Below are 21,591 nucleotides of genomic sequence, written 5' to 3'. Positions count from 1 at the left end.
AAAATTGCATGATGGGTTGGCCTCAGGGTCAGGACAACCTGGTTTCAAGTCTTGACTACAACACATACTGGTTATATGACCATGAGCAGTTGTGTCACTGAATCCCTGAATGTCCCAGGGAACACTCTGAAATAACAAATTTTAGAGCAGGTACAAACTTGTATTGGTAGAGAGAGCTTCCTTCTACTATCATCAACATCCTTGACAAGCATCTATTAAGTACTTCACATGTCAGGCATGTGCAAAGCACTGGAAATCAGAGAGAGGCAAAACCATGGTCGCTCCCCTCAGGAGCTCACAGTTCTAATGGAGAAGACAACATGTCAATAACTATGGATGTACAACATGTATACAGTCTAAATGGGAGGGACTCTCAGGGAGAAGGTACTTGTTGGTGAAGAGATTAGGAAATGCTGTCTTATAGAGGCTGATTTTTGAAGGAAGCCAGTAGAAGTGAGAAGGGAGAAGCTTTTGGGGGACATCTGGCAAAAAGGCAGAATCTGAAGATGTCTTTGTAAGTGAAGCACAACATGAAGGTTAGTGTTCCTGGACACTGGTGAAGCATGTAACAACAATAATAGCTAGCATTTTTATATAGCACCTACTGTGTGCTAGGCTCTTTAGAATTATTCTCTATTCAGGGCAGCTAGGTGGCACAGTGGAAAAAGCACTGGTCCTGGATTCAGGGGGACCTGAGTTCAAATCTGGTCTCAGACACCTGACACTTACTAGCTCTGTGGCCCTGGGCAAGTCACTTAACCCTCATTGCCCCACAAAACAAACAAACAAATAAATAAAAAAGAATGATTCTCTATTCATTTACTTATTTAAAGTTTTGAGTTCCAAATTCTATCCCTTTCTCATTCCCTCCCTCCCTACCCTCCCCCCTCCTTGAGGGCCAAGCAACCAGATATAAGTTATACATGTACAATTATGTAAAACATTACCATATTAGTTATTTTATACAAAAAGACTCAAGTGAAAAAAAAAGAGCGTAAAATAGCATGCTTCAGTCTGTGCTCAATCAACATCAGTTCTTTCTCAGGAGGTGGGTATACAATTATTCTCTCGTTTGATCCTCACAACAACCCTGGGAGGTAGGTGCTACTATTATTCCCATTTTACAGATGAAGAAACTGAGCCAAACAGATGTTAAGTGACTTGCCCAGGGTCTCACAGCTAGTAAGTGTCTGAGTCTGGATTTGAACTCAGGTTTTCCTGACCTCTATCCTGGCCTCTATCCACTACAATGCTTAGATGGTATATACATCATGTGCCACCTAGCATCTAAAGAGTAAAGTATAAAACTGGAAAAGTAGTAAGAAAGTACAATTGTGAAGGGTTTTGAAAACCAGAGGACTTTTTATTTGATCCTAGAGATAAGAAGGAGATACTGGAGTTTGTGGAGTAGGGGAATGACATCATCAGACCTGAGTTGTGGTTTTTTTTTTTTGGTTTGTTTTGTTTTGTTTGTTTTGTTTTTTAATTTTTGCAGGGCAATGAGGGTTTAAAGTGACTTGCCCAGGGTCACACAGCTAGTTAAGTGTCAAGTGTTTGAGGCTGGATTTGAACTAGAGTACTACTGAATCCAAGGCTAGTGCTTTATCCACTGCACCACCTAGTTGTCCCCTAGATCTGAGTTTTAGGAAGCTCACTTTGATAGCTGAAGGGAGGATGGACTGGAGCAGGGGTCGGGGTTGGGGGGGGAGGTGAAAGATTTAAGCAAGGAAGACCAATAGGAAGCTTTGGTAGTAGTCTAGGCACAGGGAGGGGAGCGTCTATACCAAGGTGGTAGCTGTGTCAGAGGAGAGAAGAAGAGATGTATGAGGGATGTTGTGAAGTTAAATGTGACAATTTCCTTTCCCCCTCAGATTTCCCAACAAGAACCTCAAAGAGAATTATTGCCGGAACCCAGACGACGAGCCTCGGCCATGGTGTTTTACCTCGGATCCAAAGAAGCGCTGGGAATTCTGCAACATCACCCGCTGCTGTAAGCATTGCCTGGTACTATTTGAAGCCTCTGGATAAAGGTTTTTTTTTTTTTTAATTTATTTTTTTAGTGAGGCAATTGGGGGTTAAGTGACTTGCCCAGGGTCACATAGCTAGTAAGTGTTAAGTGTCTGAGGCCAAATTTGAACTCAGGTCCTCCTGAATCCAGGGCTGGTGCTCTATCCACTGCACCACCTAGCTGCCCCTGGATAAAGTTTTAAATAGGATAAAGGTGAAAATATCTGGCAGTGACTGAGTATCTGCCTGAAAGGTGACATTAGACCCTGAAAGTTATTATTGCCATTTGTTTAGTAAGGTTTTTTTTGTTTGTTTTTGGTGAGGCAATTGGGGTTAAGTGACTTGCCCAGGGTCACACAGCTGGTAAGTGTTAAGTGTCTGAGGCCAAATTTGAACTCAGGTCCTCCTGACTCCAGGCCTGCCACTCTACCCACTGCACCACTTAGCTGCCCAATAAGAACATTAACTAATATTTTTCTTCCTAATCAGATCAACTTACCTACTATGGAAGGGAAAATATGGATCATAATTTTATACCTGGGATATTGACTCTAGTAGTTTGCTCTTCTTTATCCTCTGATTGAAAATTGGAATCAATTCTAATCTACTCTTTTATTTCCCCTTTTATTTAATTGGTTTTATTGATACCTTTGGATTTTTATATCATAGTCATTTCTGGATATATTCCCCTGCTATCCCACAAGGCTTCCCTTGTAAATAAAGAAAAATAGTTAAGCAAACTCAACAAATACAATGACCATGCCCGTATTTCATAACCATATTCTACCAACTCTCAAAGAATAGAAGGGAAACAGTTCCTCATCTTCACTTGGTGGCTGAGATCTGTGGCTATTATGTCCATTGGGATTTGTTTTGTTTTCTTTTGTATGCATTTTTATAGTCATTCTTTCCCAAGATCTGCTTAGTTTGCTCTGCATCAGTTCAGATAAGTCTTTTAATGTTTCTCTTAATTCTTTATGTTCATATTCTTATATTCCAATCATATTCCGCTATATTCACTTAACACAGTTGGTCCAGTCATCCCCCAATTTATACACACTGTTTCCAATTTTCTGCTACCATAAAAAGTATTGCTGTGAATATTTTGATATATAAAATCTATTGCTTCTAAAACAAAGAGGTTATCTCTAGATTTTCATTGTTAAGTTGTTTCAGTTGTGTCCAACCCTTTGTTACACCATTTAGGGTTTTCTTGGCAAAGATACTGAACTATTTGCCATTTCCTCCTCCAGCTCATTTGACAGAAGAGGAAAAGGAGGCAAACAAGGTTAAGTTACTTGCCCAGGTCACACAGCTAGTAGGTGTCTGAGGTCAGATTTTAACTTAGATCATACTGACTCTAGGCCCAGCACTCTATCCATTGCACCACCTAGCTGCTCTATCTTTAGATAAATAATGTCTTAAAGTGAAGAGATCTTAGGTCATCATTCCCTGTATCTGTAATCTGCCCTTCTCTTGAATACTTCTAGCAATGGGGAATTTACTTCTTTACAAGTCAGCTCATTTTAAATTTGATAACTATATATTTCAACCTGACAACTATTTCAGTTACTAATTATTAGATAGTACTTCCTTATATTGAACTGAAATCTACCCCTTTGTACCTTTGATCCACTGGACTTAGTTCTGCCCCAAACTACACAAAAATAAATTGAATTCTTTCCTCAGTGACAACTTTTCAGCCATTCAAAGACAAGTATCCTGTTTCCCTTAAGTCTCCTCTTCTCTGTGTTAAGCAGCTGTGATGAAACTCTGAAAATTGACTGAGGGCTTTTGTATACTGGAAATAGTCCTCAGGCTAGAGGGCAGAATTTGGCAGTGGATGTGACTGATGTCATGAGCTGAATGGAGGCTGGCCTACTCTGAAAGCTGAGAAAACCACAAGAAAGCCCATCTCCAGAGTCCTCTAATGGACTGACTGGTCTTAGGCTAGATCAGGATCCTCACTTGAGAGGAGGCAACTGATAGAAAAGGGCACAACTTACTGCTGCTACAGAATTTTGAAAAGCAAATGGAATATTTGGGAGTTGGGATGAGATTGATTTGTGGGAATAGAAAAGAATGTTGTGACATGGTTCCAAATCTTTTTTATATATCCCTTTGGTAATTTCATCATAAACAATCCTGTGCCCTTTTCTATCAGCTTCTAGTTAGAGATGATGGAGCCAATCTTTTCCTACCAACAGCCAGCCTCATCTATATTTAGGAGTAAAATGCAAGGCTGAGACATAAGATTCGAATGAAAGAGTTAGATGAGGATAAAGTAAAGAATATTGTATTCAGTTGTTTTCAGTTGCGTCTGACTCTTTGTGACCCCATTTGGGGTTTTCTTGGCAGAGATACTAGAATGATTTGCCATTTCCTTCTCCAGCTCATTTTACAGATGAGGAAACCAAGGCAAACAGGGCGAAGTGACTTGCTCAGGGTCACACAGCTTCTAAGTATCTGAGGTCAGATTTGAATTCAGGAGGATGAACTCAGGAAGAACTAAGGAAGATGTAGTCTTCCTGACTACAGGCCTGGCACTGTACACTGTGCTACATAGTTGCCCCATGAAGAATATTGCTAAAGTGTTGTAACTCCACAGTTCTATATCTCTTCACATCTACGTGGCTTCATTTCATTTTATTTCTTCCTTTTAATTCCTTCACAAGACTTGTCTTGAATAAAGGAAGAACTTTTTCCAACACCTGGCTTAGAGATGTAAGGGAAATATTCAGGGAAGAGGTTCAAGATTTGTGTAGCAAGAGATCAAAGAGATAAATGCTTTGGAGTAAAGGTCTTTGGGGTTCACTCGCAGAAACTATTCATAGTTTTGTAGTTGGCATTTCTTTATAACATTCCCAGTTTTCTTTTTTACCTCCTCTTAAGATACAATTTTAAATACCCTCACCTTCTCATTGTCTTCCAGATATGCTTGTTTATGTCCTTTATAAAGAGTGGTACCTGGTACTGAATTCATTAATTCAGATGAGGTTTAACTAGAGCATAGGAGACAATTATGGGGGTCAATTCAGTTCAGTCTTTTTTCAGTCATGTTCACCTTTTTGTGACCCTATTTGGGATTTTCTTGGCAAAGATACTGAAATAGTTAGTCATTTCCTTCTCCAGATCATTTGACAGATGAGGAAACTGGGGCAAAAAGTGTGAAGTGACTTGTCCATGGTTACATAGTTATCAAGTGTCTGAGACTGGATTTAAATTCATGAAGGTTGAGTCTTTCTGGTTCCAAGCCCAGTACTCTATCCACTGTGCCAACTGGCTGCCCCCTTTCTCTGGTTAGTAACAATAAAGATTATTTCTTTCCTTTCAAAGAACACGCAAACGATTTAATGACTGATTCTAGAATTTCACTAGGGATTGACATCAAGTTCATGGGTCTGGTTTCTAGAACCTAGCTCCCCTGTTTAAACATTGGGGTGATATATTCTCTTCCTGAGTCAACCGCCACTTCTCTTCTCTAAAGGGATTCCAGAAAGCATTTTTGTGATCACATCTACCAGTTAATTCCAGTATCTTCTGATGTAATTCTTTTGGATCAGGTGTGCTCTCTTTTAATCTCCTGATCTATTTATTTCTCTCTTAACCATATTTGCTCTACCCTTTCTAGTTTGAAAATCATTCTCCTTGACAGAGAAGATGAAAGCAGTATGAGGTGACTCATTTGGCTTTATTTCTGTTGTCTGTTAACGTTTCATTAACAACCCCAAAGAAGTGGGCCTATGCCTTTCTTGTTCTGCCTTTTTTTTATTTTGAAAATACAAAAGGAAACAACAACAACCCCTCCCTAACTCTATTTGTTCACTTTGGAATTTTTTAAAATTTAAATTTCTCCCTTAATGCACTCTCCTATCCAGCCAAACTGGCTACACTTCACACAATACATTCCGCCTCCTCTCTCCCTACCTTTGAACAGACTGTCCTCAGTGCTGGGAGAGTACTCGCTCCTCACCTCTGTCTTTTAGAATACTTAATAGTTATCTTCAAAGCTTAGTTTAAGTGCCACGTTTATATGAAGCTTTCCCAGATTCCTTAGCTGTGGGTACCTTGATATAACTATGTATACATTTTGTATATCTTTATATATGTACATGTTATCCCATTAGATAGAATATAAGTATTTAGGGGTAGGGATGGTTTCTTTTCTGCACTTGAACAAAGTATTTAGCATATAGTAGGTGCTTAATATAGGGGCAGCTAGGTGGTGCAGTGGATAGAGAGAGAGCCAGACCCGAATTCAGTAAGACTCATCTTACTGAGTTCAAATCTGGTCTCAGACATTTAATAACTGTGTAAACCCTGGGGTAGTCACTTAACTCTGTTTTCCTCAGTTTCCTCACTTGTCAAATGAGCTGGAGAAGAAAATGGCAAACCACTCCAGTATCTTTGCCAAGAAAACCCCAAATGGGGTCACAAGGAGTCAGACACAATGGAACAGCAACAACAAAAAAAGGTGATTTAAAAGTGTCTGTTGATTGATTCAAATCTCAGCTCATTTGGGGTCGTTAGCCTTAGGACAGTATCTCACAGTATCTGACAGGTTCATTACACTTTTGCATATGCACCTCTCCTTCCATCATCTCTACACATCCTCTGTAAGAGCTATTGGGGTAGCCATAAGGGTCTATTAGGTACTTTTTCTTTGTCTTTTCACTGGAATTATTTGAAAATATATTGTCAAAATTTTGTTTTTGAGACATGCCTTCCAAGCCCCTTGGGTTACCCTCCCTTTAAGAGAATATCTTGCTACAGGACCATGCCTATCGATTCTCTGAAGACTGAGGGCTGTTCTCCTAAAGCATGGGGTACATATGTGACTCTGCCCAACATTTGCCCTCTTAATAATTCAGAATTCTACAGTGTCATGATCACTTTCTCCTAAAGTTCTCATTAAAAAAATCATAGAATGTCAGAATTCATCAAAACCTTTCATTTTACAAATGAGGAAACAAAAGTTCAGAAAGGCATATTGTCAGTAACACAAGACAAAACTTTATTAGATGGTCTGATTTTAAGGATTGAAACTGTATAGTTGAAGCTCACTGTCACTGCTGTATTGGGCAAACATCATCCAGATGCTCCATCTTCCTGTCTAGGTTGTTGGGCTCTCTCCCCTTTTTCTTCCCCTCTTTCCTCCCTCTGTTTCCCTTCATTCCTCTCCCTCCCTTTCCCTCCTCTCTCACTCCTTTTCCTTCTCTTTCCCTCCTTCTTTCCCTCTCCCTCTGCTTCTTCCTCCCTCTTTTCTTCTCTTTTTCCCCTCTCTTTCCCTTTCTTTTTTTCTCCCTCTCCCTCCCTTTCCTTTTCTCTCTTCCTCTGTCCTCCTCTCCTCTTCTTCAATCTCCTTTTCCTTCTCTCACTTCTCTCTCCCTTTCCTTCTCTCTTTCCTCCCTCTTTCCTTTTCCTTCTCTCTCACTTTCTTTATCTCTCTTCCCCTCTCTCCCTTTCCTAGTGTCACTCCCCTTTTCTCTTTTTGCTTCTTTCTCTCCCTCTGTCCACACCCCCTCTTCTTCTTCCTGTCTCTTCTCCCTCTCTTTTCATCCAAAGGCTCTTTACCTTGCTTAAACCCTTCAGGGTTCATTGATTTTTATGTAAAGTCATACCTTCCTGGCTTATAGTATGATTATATCACTCCTTCTAGCATATTTGTTTCTTTTGAACTGGGTGTGGTATATTGAAAAGAATAACGGATGTGGAGTGAGAAATGCCAACTGCAATGAACACAATCTTCAGTGTCTGAAAAATGAAGGGACAGAATAAAAGGAGTTCTGAGGTCCCTTCCATTGCTAAACCTAAGCTCCTATGTTCTTTTTCCAATACTGAATAGTGCCATTACAGAGAGCATTTCTGTGACAGTGGAAGGTTTGCAAAACATTTTATAAATATTGATCATTTGATCCTTACAACAATTCTGGGAGGTAGATGCTATTATTATCCCCATTTACTGATGAGGAAACTGGAGCAGACAGCAGTTAAGTGACTTAAGGGTCACACAGATTAGTAAGTATATGAGACAGGATTTGAACACAGGTCTTTCTGATTTCAGATCCTGGCCTCTCTCCTCTGCACCACCTAGCTAGCCACTTAGTTAACTTGTTGAAATTCAGTTTCCTCAGTTGTAAAATGAAGAGAAAATAACATGAACAACTTTCCCTACCTCATAAGATCCACCTCACAAGAGTCAAATGAGGTCATCTATGCCAAATATTTTGCCAGCCTTAACTTACAATATAGATCTCAGCTATTATTAGTCTCTTTCAACCATTGGGAAAACTATTGAGATTGTCTTTACTTCCTCATGTTAAAATTTTAACAATACTTTTTTTAAACCACCCATACTATATGCATTAATATCTATGAACTCCTGGGAACCTCATACCAATAAGTCCACAAGCACTTAAATGCCTACTATGTGCCAGGCATTATGCTTGAGAGCAAGGACTGCATTTTGCCTCTTTTTGTATCCTGGGTGCTTAGCAGAGTGCCTGGAATATAGTAGGCACTTAATAAATGCTTATTGGTTGTTTAATTGCTTGGGAATACAAATACAAAAATTAAATAATCTCTACCCTGAAGGATCTTATATTCTATTCAGAAAGACAAAAGATACATAGGATCATAAATTTAGAGCTAGTTGGGACCTCAGAAGTCATCCAGTCCAACCTCCTCATTTTACAGATGAGGAAACTGAGGTTCTAAAGAGATTAAGCAACCGGTACAGGGTCACATAGCCACCATGTTTCCAAGGCCAGCTCTTTATGACCTCTGCCACCTTCGTATTATGCTGCAATAATAGAAGGGTAATATTCACAAGAAGAGAGATTGAAGTCTTATAGAACTTTGATTATCTTTATGCAGAGAACAGGTGAAGCAGTGGATAGAGCTCCTGGCCTGGAGTCAGGAGGATCTGAGTTCAAATCTAACCTCTGGCACTTACTAGCTGTGTGACCCTGGGTAAGTCACTTAACCCTGGTTTTTGCCTTGGTGTTCCTAGACTAAAATAGGCACATACAAGGGGGTGGAGAGCATCCAGAAAAGGTGCCTCTTCAACCATCTCAGAGAAAACACAGGTGAGAGAAATGCAAGTCTCATCAAGCTTATGGCCTTGTGAAAAATGGAAAAACAACATCCAAATGCCAAGTCTCATGGGAAGCAGAGCCAAATGAGGAACATAGGCTGGTTTTTCTTTTCTAATATTTGTCTTTGTTTTCAAAAAAAGCAACAGAATTTTTTTTCCTCTTTAAGCTACACCACCACCATCTCCTGGTCCAATGTTTCAATGCTTAAAGGGACGAGGTGAAAACTACAGAGGCAAAATTGCGGTCACTAAGTCTGGATTTACTTGTCAACACTGGAACACACAGACTCCTCATAAGCATAACCGGACCCCACAAAACTTTCCCTGCAAGTAAGTCCCCAGTTGATGGCCTGTAATATAGGAGAATGCAATTTCATTAATTTTTTTGGGGGGGGTGTGAGGCAATTGGGGTTAAGTGACTTGCTCAGGGTCACACAGCTAGTAAGTGTTAAGTGTCTGAGGCTGGATTTGAACTCAGGTCCTCCCGAATCCAGGGCCAGTGCTCTATCCACTGTGCCACCTAGCTGCCCCTTATTTCATTAATTTTTCTTTTGACATCACAGGTTTGTGGCCCGATCTTGACCCTGACATGGCTTGACTGTGTGACTAAGGACAAGTCAATTATTTTCTCAGTGACTCAGGCAACTCTCTAAAGAGACTATAAGTTATAGAGTATTTGCTTATTTCATTGGCATGGGGAATTTTCTCATAGAGAATTCCATTATAACAGTGAATAATTGCAGTGCCTTGACAAAAAGTGCGTCAGTTATAATTACAATTATTACTGATAGTAGTAGTAGTAGCAGCAGCAGCAGCAGCAGTAGCAGTAGTGGTAGTGTTAGTGAGGTAATAATAGAAGTAGTCAGTACTGGTAGTAGTAGTAGTAGATAGTGGTAGGAATAGTAGATAGGTGGGATATAGTAATAGGTGGTGATAGTATTAGTAGTTGTAATAGGTGGGAGGAATAGATAATCATAGTGGTGGGAGTAGGAGTAGGAGTAGGTAATAGTGATAGTATTGGTAATAGTAGTAGTAATCATGGGTGGTAGTAGCAGGTAGTAGTAATAGTAGGTGGTGGGTGGTATTAGTAGGTAGTAGTAGGTGGTGATAGTGTTAGTAGTTGTAGTTGTAGTAGGTAGTAGGAATAGATAATTGTAGTGGGAGGAGGAGGAGGTAATAGTGTTAGTACTGGTAATAGTAGTAGTAATATAGGTGGTAGTATTAGTAGGTAATAGTAGTAATGGGAGTAGGAGTAGGAGTAGTAGGTGGTAGAAATAGATAATAGTATCGGTAGCTATAGTAATAAGACTAGGAAGTAGTGGTTTTAGTGCTGACTGATTCTTTAGTGTAAATAACAACCCTCAAAAGACTTATGTTGAATAATTCCCCTCAAGTCCAGATGCCTTTTTCATCCTCACACCCAAAGAAGAAGCTGCAATTTTATGTGAGCCCATTCCACTTAAGCTATACCTCTGGCATTTGTTCAACCCTGTGTGTCTGAAGTTTCACTCCTTTACCCAAGAAGCTTCAGTAGCTGTCTATTGACTCATAAGGCAAAATACACACTCCTGTGTTTGACATTTCAAGTCCTTCACTGTCTCCAACTTACCTTTCAAGACTGATTACAAATTACTTCCCCTTCAATCTCCATGCTCCACCTATATTGTTGTTGTTTGTCCTTCATTCTCCAAGAGGACCATTCCATCAGGGTAATGTCATGCCTTGCAGTGAATTGGATTTAAGTGTGAGAGAGCTGTCCTATATAGACCGGTTACTCTCCCACCTCTATGCTTTTGCATAGGTTGTCTCTTAAGCCTGGAATGCCTTCTATCTTCATTTCCACCAGTAGGAATCTCCAGCTCCCTTCAAGGCTCAGCTCCAGTGACGCCACCAGAAGAGCCCTGTTCTGATTCCTTCTGTTAGTGCTCTAAACCCTTTGCCTTTGCTATATGCACATTCCTTCCTCCAGAAGAGCATTAACACCTTAAGGACAGAGCCTATGTTGTGTTCACCCATATATTTCCAGTGCCAATCACACAGGAGGCATCTGGTACATGATTCCTGAGTTGACTTGTATCAGGGTGGGCACATGCTTCCAGTGTCATGTATCAAAATCAGTCTGTTCATTGTAATGGCAAAATATTTCCTCACTTCTACTGAAGCCAATTTGATTAACTCTCAACAAATTCTTTCCAGAGGTTTGGATGAAAACTACTGCCGTAATCCTGATGGGGAGTCAGCACCCTGGTGCTATACCACCAGCAGTGAGCAGAGGTGGGAATACTGTGCCATACCATCCTGTGGCACCTCCCCTCCACAGACAGAAACAGTAGGTAAGGGGCATGAGTGATGAGGCCAAAGGGCTCATGTGACTGCCACCTCCAGTACTCTCCTACTTCTGCTTTACAGGTCTTTGTACTTATTCTAATTCCAGTTATCAGGGAATTGATTATTTGGCTAAGAATTATATTTTCAGTGCTCTATGGCCATCTCCAGTTGTCCTCATGTATATCTTGCCACTGGACCCAGATGGCTCTGGAGGAGGGAGTGAGTTTGGTGACCTTGGACATCTCTCTCCCACTTAAATCCAATTCACTGCAAGTCATGACATTACCCTGATGGCATGGTCCTCTTGGAGAATGAAGGACAAACAACAACAATTTGCAGAGCTATGTGTGTGGTGGTGTTGGTGGTGGGGAACCCTATAAGTTGCATAGAAAATCCCATTTATTCATTCAGTATGGCAGAAATGTGTATAGGGTAGTGGAAAGAATATGGTATTTGGAGTCAGGAGAGCTGACTCATCTCTGGTTCTTACAAGGTATATATGATCATAGGCAAATCACTTAGACTACTTGAGTGTCAGTCTCCTAATCTGTGAAATGGGTTGTTGTGAAAAAAGCAGATGCTTTTTCTCTTTCTCAACTCCCATTCTCACATTAGGGGACTTGGACATACATATTGGTGTTCCCTCAAATACCCTACCTTCCCAGTTCCTCAACTTACTCATTTCCTATTACCTACTCCTCCACCCTACTTCATGTACACATTGAGATGGTCATACCCTTGATCTTGTCATCACCCACATGATCATGAACTCTGAAATCCAAGTATCTGATCATCATCTTTTATTATTCCTTCTTTCCTTCTGATCAACCCTGTACTTTATTCTCAATGTGGTCTCCAAACCTTCCACTCTCAGTTCTTTCCCAGGCCATCACCACTGCACTAGCTACACTCTCTTTCCTTCCCCATCTTCACCCCTGTGAACCAGCTCAACTCTACACTACCCTCTATTATCAAGTCCTTTGCCCACTTAGCCTATTACTGACTGTGCCCTGCTGATCTCTAACCTTATATTGCTCCCACATGCATTACCTTTGCCCCTATTCTCATGTTGCTAGACAGAGCTGGAGAAGTCACAAAACCATGCTGATTTGGTCCACTACAAATTTAGATTACATAATCTCAACTGGGCTATTACTGTGGAAGTAGTGGTAATGAGCCCCCAAAGGTAGCCACAGCAGTGTGTGGGTTACATCACTGGAGTTGAGGATGTTGAAGGATTTTTGCCAGGATGTAGGGAAGGAAGGTGATTCATATGGATATGTCAGCCCATGGGGGTGATGTCAGGGGACAGAGTGAAGAGGAAGACTGTGATCTAGGTGCCAAGGTTGCTGAAGGAGGTGGTCCAGGGTTCAGGAGTTTGGTAGATAAAAGCAATGTGGATGGTGGGAAGAGAGGGTAAGGAATTTGGGAGAGACTGTTGAGTGATAATAATGAAAGGACTATGGGTAAATGGCAATTGAGAGAAAGCAGGATACCTGCCCCTTTTCCCTGCCCTTGGAATCAAGGGGAGTAGGAGGAGAAATGGTCTTTTTTAAAAAGCATTGCTAGGAATGTAAGATCCATTGACAGAAGTCAAGTTTCAGTTACTTTGAAGAGGCAGAGAGAGTGTTTTAAGTTAAAGAAGAAGGATGTAGGGGAGTTTGTTTACAATAGAATGGTTCCCCCACTCCCAAAGGGCATTGTATAAGAGGCTAATCAAGGGTAGAATGAGCTAGTAAAGGGAAGAATAGGCCTCAGGAAGGAAGGTAAGGGCTGAATTGGATAAGGATGAGAATACAGGAAGTCAGGTTCTTCCAAGATAATCGTGATCACTAGTTTGTGAGGGGAAAGTCTTAGTTAAACTTTGCTTCCTCCCCCAGTGCCTCACACATTGTTCTACACACAGTAAGTGCTTATTAAATATTTGTTGAGTTATGGATGGACTTAAATTGAAGCAGGTGGCTGGGAGTTAGGCCAAAGGCAAAGGTTAGAAGGAAGAAGGCACAGTCTCAAGTGGGCAACACTGGAAGATGGTAAGAGCTTGTTGAATTCACCAGGCCAAGGATCCCAATTAGAGTGTTGGTTATTCCTGTTACAACTTGAGTCACCAGATTTTCTGATACATTAGATGTCTATGAAACAACCTGTTTTTTGTTTGATTTCTTTTATTTCTACTGCAGTGCCCTCTGAGATCCAGGAATGCTATGAGGGCAATGGACAAAGTTATCGTGGGACATCATCCACCACCATCTCAGGAAAGAAGTGCCAGGCCTGGTCTTCTATGACACCACACCGGCATGAGAAGACCCCAGACAATTTCCCCTCGGAGTACGTTCACATCATCATTCACCAACCAAAGATTAGGCCCAGTGTATCTGTTAGGACAGCCCATAAGGGAAACAGGATGCTTAGATGGTCACCAGAAGAACTGTACTTTAGTAGGCTCTCCACTAAATTCTGCCCTTAGTGAATACCACAACGTTCCTGATACTGAGTGTAGGAGAGACAAGAGCTTTAAAAAGCTTGGTATCTCCAGTTTTGAAGTGGAGTGGAAGTGAAATTTTAAGGAAAACTCAGAGGGGCATTGAACATGGATCTTTGGGAGGATTCCAATTCAATGGCAAAGACTTTAGAATAACCCCATTGTGTATGGTGACTGTATCATCTAATAACAAATGGAATCTTCTCATGAGGTAGCTTGGCTGCCTCAACAAAAGAGTTAACATAGTGAAAGGTGTCAAAGCCACAGGTAATTCTAAGTCCCAAGACCTGTGAATGTTTTACACATCTTAGTAAGTGCATTGACAAGATAGAGTGCATCAAAGAAGGGTCATTGCCATGGTGACAGAACTGTGTAGTTTGCTATATAAGAACTGGAAGAAGGAACTAGGAATGTTCAGCCTAGAGAAGACAAGGCTTTGGGGGCATCACGATCGCTGAATCCAAGTATCTGAAGGGCTCTTATACAAACCAGCTTTAATTAGCACAAAAGGGTAGAACTAGATGCGATGGGCAAAGGTTAGCAAGGGGGCAGATTTCAGCTTGGTGTAAGGAAACACTTATTCCTAAAGTATAATGGAATACCTTAGGAGGGAGTCGACTTTTTTTTTTTTACTGTAAGCCTTCAAATAGAGAATGGATGACCGCTCGACTTGGATGTTCTTTGTACTATTTTATTTTCCACTTACATGTAAAGATAGTTTTCAACATTCAATTTTTGTAAGATTTTGACTTCCAAATTTTTCTCCCTCATTTCCCTCCCCTCTCCCCAAGAGATATAGGTTATATCTATGTATCTATCTATAGATATAGATGTATAGGTTATAGATGTAAAATCCTGTTAAACATATTTCCATAATTGAGCTGGATGTTCCAAAGACTATTCTTCAGGTACAGGTTGGGTTGGATGACCTCCAGGATCCATTACGATCCTGCCATTCTGAGAATGTGAATTTGCATTATACACATCGTCATGTTCTGGGCCCTGGGCACAGAGTACCAATTTGTGGAGATCAGGCAATGAACCTGACCTAGGGAGAGCCCAGGTGAGCAGGCAGTCAGACACCAAGGAAGACACATAAGCAGGAGGGCAAGATGAGGCAATGGGTCAAAGACAGGCAACTAGAGAGGAGAAATAGTCATGATGCACCAGGGACATGAGGACCTTGAAAAGTGATGTGAAGCCTAAGAGATGGAGGCCTTTGAAAGGTCTCCTGCTGTAGCATGATCCAATAGCTTATTCCCTAGCATAGAAGGAGGCTAGCACCTGCAGGTCAAAGGCTGTTCTGCTGCAGCAAATTCATCACGGCTATCTGGTCCCTTCTCTCTCCCTACCTACAATACACACACACACACACACACACACACACACACACACACTCACACGTGCACACACGCAAATACTCACCAGATAAACACTCCGGAAGTCACACAGGGTAGAAGACTAACAGAAACACAGGTTGTTAACATAGGCTAGTTTTTGTTGACGTGTAGTATCTGCTGCCACTGTAGGTGATTACTTCACAGCACAAGCTTTATTCAGCAGTGGCAGACCATGAGTCAGAATGTATGAGTCAAGTCATATTTCAGAGATGCATGATTCTGTCTTCCTGGGGGCTCCCTCCACTCACACAGCTTACAATGCCTTTATGACTTGGTGGATGGGTCATTGGGAGTTGATGGGATGAAACAATAACAACAACAATAATGATAACATTTACAAAGCTTTAAGGTTTGCAAAGCACTTTATAGATCTTAGCTCGTTTGATCTTTACCACAACCCTGGGAGGTAGGCGTTCATTGTTATTCTTGTTTTACATATGAGGAATCTGAGACTGGGAGTTTAGGTGACTTGTCCAGAGTCATGAGATTAAGTATCTGATGCAAGCTTTGGATTAGGACTTCCTGACTCCAAGTCTAACACTCTACCTGATGTATCACCTGGCTGGTTCATCTCTTTGTGGCTTACCTGCTAATGAGCCTCTCTGAACTTATCTAGGATTCTGTCACCACGTGTGGCCATGAAACCTTTCTATGTTGGTAGGGCATGACAGAACTTGTGGACTTCTGGTGTAGGCCTCAAGAACCCAGGGTCACTTCTACACCCTGATGTAGGGCTTGACTTACAGGCTGTGAGTCATAGATCATGAGTCACATCATGTTTTATTAAAATTACCTCAGTAAGAAATGCTATGAGGGTTCATAGATTTATGGTTTTTGTGGAGAGGTCTGCAAGCACTCTCCATCTTATGAATATAGAACTTAAAAATATACCTCTTGCATAGAGATGGCTGGATACCTTGGAAGAAGGTTGGCTTTGGAATCTTGGAAAATCAGAAATGTTATCCCAAGCCACTATGACTAAATCAAATTAAAATGTATTTACTAAACACTACTACCATGCATTTACACTGAGTGCTAGAGATACAAAGACAAAAAGAAAATCCTGTCAGCCATCAAGTACTTTCTGCTAGGTCACAATGCTGTCTTTGTATCTTTGATATAAAGAATTCATAATTTATAAATAAGTACCCCTTCCAGGAAAATTCTAACTGAATCTGTGTCTCTTTTCTCTCATTATTATGATTTTTTAAATCATAAATTTATTTTAAAACAAATCTTTGGTATACATATAATTTTACCATTTATTAAAGCTCAAATTATTATTAACAAAAACTGCTTTTGCTCTTACAGTGATCTGAAACAGAACTACTGCAGAAATCCAGATGGAGATAAAAGTCCTTGGTGTTACACCATGGATCCCAGTGTCAGATGGGAATTCTGCAATCTGGAGAAATGTTCAGGAACAGGAGTGAATCTCCCAAACTCCCCTCCAAGTGTTCCTAATGTAGATACAACTTCCCCCATAGAAAAAGGTAACCAAACATCCTTTAGAAGCCTGTATGCTTTGACACAGGGAAGGGGAAAGAGAGACAAATCATTATAGGTAGAGAAGCCAAGAACGGGGAGATGTATGAGCCTAAGCTATTCAGATAGATAGATTGATAGATAGATCAGAGGTGGGAAATGGGGTGGGACTTTGGCACTTAACATGGGAAGGGGGAAAGGTTGATAGTTTTAATGGTGGTAAGCCAGAACATATACTAGATTTTACCTTCATTATGTATCCATTCTCCTCTCCAACCGCAAATCAAATGGCCATACAGCAACACCATGTGTCATGGGCAATAGTTATGGCTCTAAATAGGATGAAGTAGGTGCTGACTCAAAAAACAGAAGGAAATTAGAAATTATGCCTACTAAAACCCAATTCTTCTGTCTTCACATGTATTTATGGATACATAAATTTATATATACACATATATTTACAAGTATTACAATGGATAAAGCATTGGCTTTGGAGAAAGGGGACCTCAATTTGGAATTGCAGCTGATACTTATCATCAAATGACCATGGGCAAATCATGTCCCCTTTTAGAGTCTTAATATTGGCACCTGTAAAGTGAGAGGGTTGGACTAGATTTAGTAATAATCAATAAGAAATAGCTAACATTCATGTAGCACTTACTATATGGCAGGGACCATGCTAATTGCTTTACAATTATTATCTCATTTGATCCTCACAACAACCCTGGGAGGTAGGTGCTATTTCTGTCCCAATTTTACAGTTGAGGGAACTGAGGCAAACAGGGTTAAATGACTTGCCCCAGGGTCACACAGCTAGTAGGTATCCAAGGCCACATTTGAATTCAGGTCTTCCTGACTCCAGGGCCAAAACTCTGTCCACTGTGTCACCTAGCTGCTCCTTTTAGAGGTTCTCTCAAGTTCCTTCCCGTTCTAAATCTATGATCTCTAATGTTCCTTCCAATTCTAAAACTGCATGATCCTATGGTTTTGTGTGAGAGAGATAGTGGAATACATGGAAAAGAGTGCTGGAATTGAAACCACAAACTGAGTTCAATTTCTGTCACTGCCATTTACTAGTCTAGTAACCCTCAAACAGTCACTTAACCTCTGAGTTACACTGTTTTGTAAACTGTAAAGCAATGTAAGTGGAAATTATTATTGTTGTTATTATATTCTCTGGATTCATATGCAGAAGACACCCTTTTTGAGTGCCCTATGGCACTCAAATTGGTGCCCTATGGAGTGGTGGTTGGGAAGGGGGCTAGTAGAATTTGGGGAAGGTATTTAGAATCTTAAGAACCATTCAGGGGCAGCTAGGTGGCGCAGTGGATAGAGCACCGGCCCTGGAGTCAGGAGTACCTGAGTTCAAATCCGGCCTCAGACACTTAACACTTACTAGCTTTGTGACCCTGGGCAAGTCACTTAATCCCAATTGCCTCACTTAAAAAAAAAAAAAGAATCATTCAAACCATTGAGTGAATATTGCTGAGTTAAAATATCAATGCTACTTGAAAGAGCCCTTATTAGCAATGTGGGGGAGCTAGGTGGCACAATGGATAGAGCACTGGCCCTGAAGTTGAGAGGATCTGAGTTCAAATATCACCTCGAACACTTACTAGCTATGTGACCCTGGGTAAATCACTTAATCCCGATTGCCTGAAACATCTGGGGCCATCTCCAGTCATCCTGATGTATATCTTGCCACTGGACCCAGATGGCTCTGAAGGAGAGAGTGAGGTTAGTAACTTTGCACAGCCCTCCCTCACTTAAATCTAATTCACTGCAAGTCATGACATCATCCTGATGCCATGATCCTTTTTGAGAATGAAGGACAAACAACATTAGCAATGTAATTATGAAATCACTTGTCCTTGGAAGAAACACAAAAACAAAACATTGAATCACACACCAAGAGATATTTGTGAATATTTCAGGATTTGATAAGTTCTTGTAATTGAACCCAGAGCAAGACAGAATTCAATTCAATTAAGAGTTTATTTGATCAGAATCAGTAGCTACTCACAGAATCACAGAATTTAAGAGTTGGAAGCACCTCCATTGTGGACCATGGAGTCCAATCCATTCATTAAGGAATCCCTGATATAATACTGCCCAATTGGTCATCTAGCTTTTGCTTGAAGACCTCCAGAGAGGCCACTCTTTAAGTTGCAGAACTTCAGCTGCCCTGCATTTATAGAAGCTCCTTCCTCAGTGGAAGTTCCCTACCAAAGCAATCATGGTCTTACAATTCACACACATACACCCACGTATTGCTTTAAAGATCTCCCTTATTTGACAGTCGTGTCCGACTCTTCATGCCTCCATGGCCCATAGCATGCAGGGTCCTTCTATTTTCCACTATCTCCCAAAGTCAGTCCAAATTCATAACCCTCACTTTGGTAATGTCATTATTATTATCTTTCTTCAGCATAGGGGAACATTGAGTTTCAGGTAAGGTGAGTGACTTGCCCACAGTCATATAGAGCTGTTTTCTCCACTTCATCACCACCTTGACAAGAAGAGCACAGGAATGGGAGCCAATAGACCTAAATTCTAATTGCCTATTCTCCTCATCTTAGGCACAAGCCTTCTAGGATTAATTTTTATTCATTTTGATTATTCTAATCATAATCAATTTATTTATTTAGAATTTTCTCTGTTACATGTAAAATCAAATTTTTACATTGATTTTTTTAAAACTTTGTGTTCCAAATTCTCTTCCTCCTTCCCCACCCTTCCCTATGAACTCAAACAATTCAATATAAGTTATACATGTGCAATCATGCAAAATCAATTTTTCTAATCAAATTAGATGATTCTAATCTAAGCGTTTTCACTTAGAGAGAGAACCAAAGATGGACAAAGGGAGACACTCTCATGACTCAAAGCCATTTTCTGGCTACAATTTATGATATTTTCAAAATAATTTTTAAAAATCCATGACTAGATAAAACATAGCTATAGGAGTCAAGGGAACTATAGTGAACAGTTTGCTTCATCAAACAGAAGTCAAAACTTTCGGCAAGACCTTGAAGAATCATTTTCCTGAAGTCATTCAACCCCTCCTTGACTTCCCCCATTAAGGATTCTCCTTTCCAGCTTGTCAAGGGGGAATGCAAAGATGTTTCCATTAGTGAAAGTAATTTAAAAGACTTCTTTCTAGGATTCCTTGCCTTTGTCCAATCACTGTCCATATTACTTCAGGGAAGAGTCTTTTTCTGGGCTGATCTAGTGAAAGGGGAGCATGACATTGATTTGGAATTGAAAGTCAAAGACTAAAAAGATTTCTCTTTCATATTAACCCAAAGGCTTCAGGTTAGGATAAACTAAAATACTTCCTTAATAGTTCTAAAAGAAGGAGCAAAGGGTAGCTTTAATTGGCTTCCACAGAATCTTGGCTCTCACAGACAATTCTGGTTCGTTTCACCTCTTGCCTAGATTACTGCAATAGCCAACTATTTGGTATCGCTACTTCAAGTCTCTCAACTTCAACTGATCTTCTATTCAAAATTATTTTCCCAATACATAACTTTCTCTTGAAATAGTTTTGTCTAATGATTTGAAAATATGTACAAGAATTCTCTTCCAATTAAACAAGTGCACCTCACTTACTAGCTGTGTGACCCTGGACAAGTCACCTGTTTACCTCAGTTCCTCATGTATGGCAAACCATTCTAATATCTGCCAAGAAAACATAAAGCAGTATCACAAAGAGTTGGGCACAATTGAAACGACTCAACAAAAGTACTACTCCATGGTCCTCTGGCTTGAAATCAAGCTTTCCTGTTCTTTTGACTATGTCACACCATCTCACTAGGACTATTCTGTTAAATTCTGTAAACTCTTATTCTATCTCCAGTTACTAGGTCAAAAAACTCTTTTGACAACTCATATGAAGCATTATTTCTTGTTCAAAATTTATAGGAGAATCTGAATATTTAGCCTGCCATCTGACACAAACCAAACCCCCTGGGGCTTGTCAATCATGTTGGAAAGTATATCACAACACGTTCTCTTTCTTTCTTATGCAGACTGTATGTTTGGGAGTGGTAAAGACTACCGGGGCAAGAGATCAACCACTGTCTCTGGTACCTTGTGCCAGGCCTGGAATGCGCAGACGCCTCACAGACATACTACTTTTACTCCAGAGACATATCCAAGGGCAGGCCTTGAAGAAAATGTAAGCAGCACCCACTCATTTGTTTAACTTTTATTCCCCATAAAATTTCTTTTTTTTTTTTAATTCTATAAAAAGTTAATGAATATTTATTTTCTCTCTTTCCCATCTTCATCCCACAAAAGAAAAAGAAGAAAAAGAAAAAGAAAACTCTTGTAACACATGTGCTTAATCCACAGCTCAATTCCTCTAAACAGAGGGGTTGTTAGGGTTAGGCTGGGCATGCTGTTTGGGAGCTACAGAAAGAAAAGGAGGCAACTAGAGGCAGGTCAAATACATGGGCATTACCGGGGATAATTTTCTGTGGGGAATGCAAGATTTGCTGCTTCTTTCTGACACCTACCTCGAAGAGTTCTACCTATTTAAAAAAATCATTAAGTCTATAACTGGAATGAACTTTCAAAAGTATTTAGCCCAACCCTCTCATTTTCTTTTCTTTATTATTATTATTATTATTTTCTTTTATTTTTTTCTGGTGAGGCAATTGGGGTTAAGTGACTTGCCTAGGGTCACATAGCTAGCAAGTGTTAAGTATCTGAGGCCGGATTTGAACTCAGGTCTTCCTGACTCCAGGGCTGGTACTTTATCCACTGCACCACCTAGCTGCCCCAACCCT

General features: G+C 40.4%; 1 protein-coding gene across 2 annotated transcripts in view; it reads left to right on the top strand.

The window, feature by feature from the left end:
* PLG (plasminogen) overlaps positions 1-21,591 on the top strand; it is a 73,069-nt gene that overhangs the window by 36,883 nt on the left and 14,595 nt on the right. For both annotated transcript variants that reach the window (XM_044002537.1, XM_044002536.1), the window contains exons 7-12: positions 1,872-1,990; positions 9,271-9,433; positions 11,300-11,436; positions 13,612-13,759; positions 16,625-16,806; positions 20,830-20,978. In XM_044002537.1, the coding sequence (XP_043858472.1) occupies positions 1,872-1,990; positions 9,271-9,433; positions 11,300-11,436; positions 13,612-13,759; positions 16,625-16,806; positions 20,830-20,978 (898 nt within the window). The remainder of the gene's footprint in view (positions 1-1,871; positions 1,991-9,270; positions 9,434-11,299; positions 11,437-13,611; positions 13,760-16,624; positions 16,807-20,829; positions 20,979-21,591) is intronic.

This window comes from Dromiciops gliroides, chromosome 4 (assembly GCF_019393635.1).
Source record: "Dromiciops gliroides isolate mDroGli1 chromosome 4, mDroGli1.pri, whole genome shotgun sequence".
NCBI lineage: Eukaryota > Metazoa > Chordata > Mammalia > Microbiotheria > Microbiotheriidae > Dromiciops > Dromiciops gliroides.
Note: the sequence above shows the minus strand (reverse complement) of the source record. Positions and strands in the feature narration are given on the sequence as shown.